The 1,164-nt window shown below is 42.4% G+C and overlaps 1 protein-coding gene across 1 annotated transcript in view; it reads left to right on the forward strand.

The window, feature by feature from the left end:
- Positions 1-143: 143 nt before the first annotated feature.
- The window catches only part of SARC_08848 (hypothetical protein), a gene marked incomplete at its 3' end in the record, with an annotated part of 3,147 nt that continues 2,126 nt past the window's right edge, over positions 144-1,164 (forward strand). The window contains exons 1-2 of the mRNA XM_014297152.1: positions 144-232; positions 825-943. Coding sequence (XP_014152627.1) covers positions 176-232; positions 825-943 — 176 coding nt within the window. The 5' untranslated portion in view covers positions 144-175. The remainder of the gene's footprint in view (positions 233-824; positions 944-1,164) is intronic.

Consider the following 1,164-nt stretch of genomic DNA (forward strand, 5'->3'; position numbering starts at 1 on the left):
TATATATAAATAAAATATAGTTATATATATATATTTATATTTATATACTAATACGGACTAATTTCAATATGTATTTAGCATACAGTCAGCGTGCACGGACTACACACTATCGTTTCACCGCTACTGTTTAATATACACATACTACAAATCAGCTGTCGACGATGATGCACCAGCGATGGTGCCGTCATACGATCCCAAAACTGCGATTGCAACTAAAGCCGAATACGACGAGGTAGATAGTGGTGTTAGGGTTTAGGATTTTATGGGCTGACGACAGGAATAGAGTGCCCAGCGTATTGTGATGTGAGCGTGAATGTCTATTGCATACTGTATTTGTTTGTATCATCTAGCAGAGTCTGTAGGCACACCAGCACAACGCCTAGTCAGTACGTGCTGTTTGTAATACCCATCGAATGCATAGACTACTAGTCTAGTACTACTACTAGGCTAGTACTGCTACTACACTAGGAGTCTAGTACTACAGCTAGACTAGTAGTCTAGTACTACTACTAGACTACTAGTCTAGTACTACTATTACATTAGTAGTCTAATACTTCTACTACACTAGTAGTCCAGTACCACTATTTGATGAAGTGTTGACGAGCACTGTGACAGTGTTTGCGATGACTGTCATAGTGTTTGCGATGACTGTCATACTTCAACACCTGTTAAAACATGCGACAATTCGATAGCCACACGAACACCTGACTCCAGAGCTAGTACGTACGCGCACACAGCCTTGCCCTGATAGAGGCTCACCCATTGCCCATGACCACCTGACAAGACTCAGTCCCACCCATCCTCACGGACACCTACACCCACAGTATGTGAAGACCATTGAGCAGCACATGAGCATTCCACTACGCAAGGTGGCCGTGCTGACGTCGGTGTGGATTGTGCTGTTCGTGTGCTCCATCTCTAAGAAGTTTCTGGGCTGCAACTGGTAGGTGTGTGGGAGCGAGTGCATTGCGAAGTGTGCGCTTGAAGTTTTGCGGCTCGTTCGCAGAGATACAAAAACTTTTGTCACTATGGTATAGGCTGCACTTGTAGTTATATCCAAGCTAACCTATATATATATATATATATATATATATATATCAGCGAATAGTAATACGTCCTACGTAACGTACTTACTTCCTAGTATTATTAGTGTAGGTATACTAC

This window comes from Sphaeroforma arctica (assembly GCF_001186125.1).
Source record: "Sphaeroforma arctica JP610 unplaced genomic scaffold supercont1.839, whole genome shotgun sequence".
In the NCBI taxonomy this organism is placed as follows: domain Eukaryota; class Ichthyosporea; order Ichthyophonida; genus Sphaeroforma; species Sphaeroforma arctica.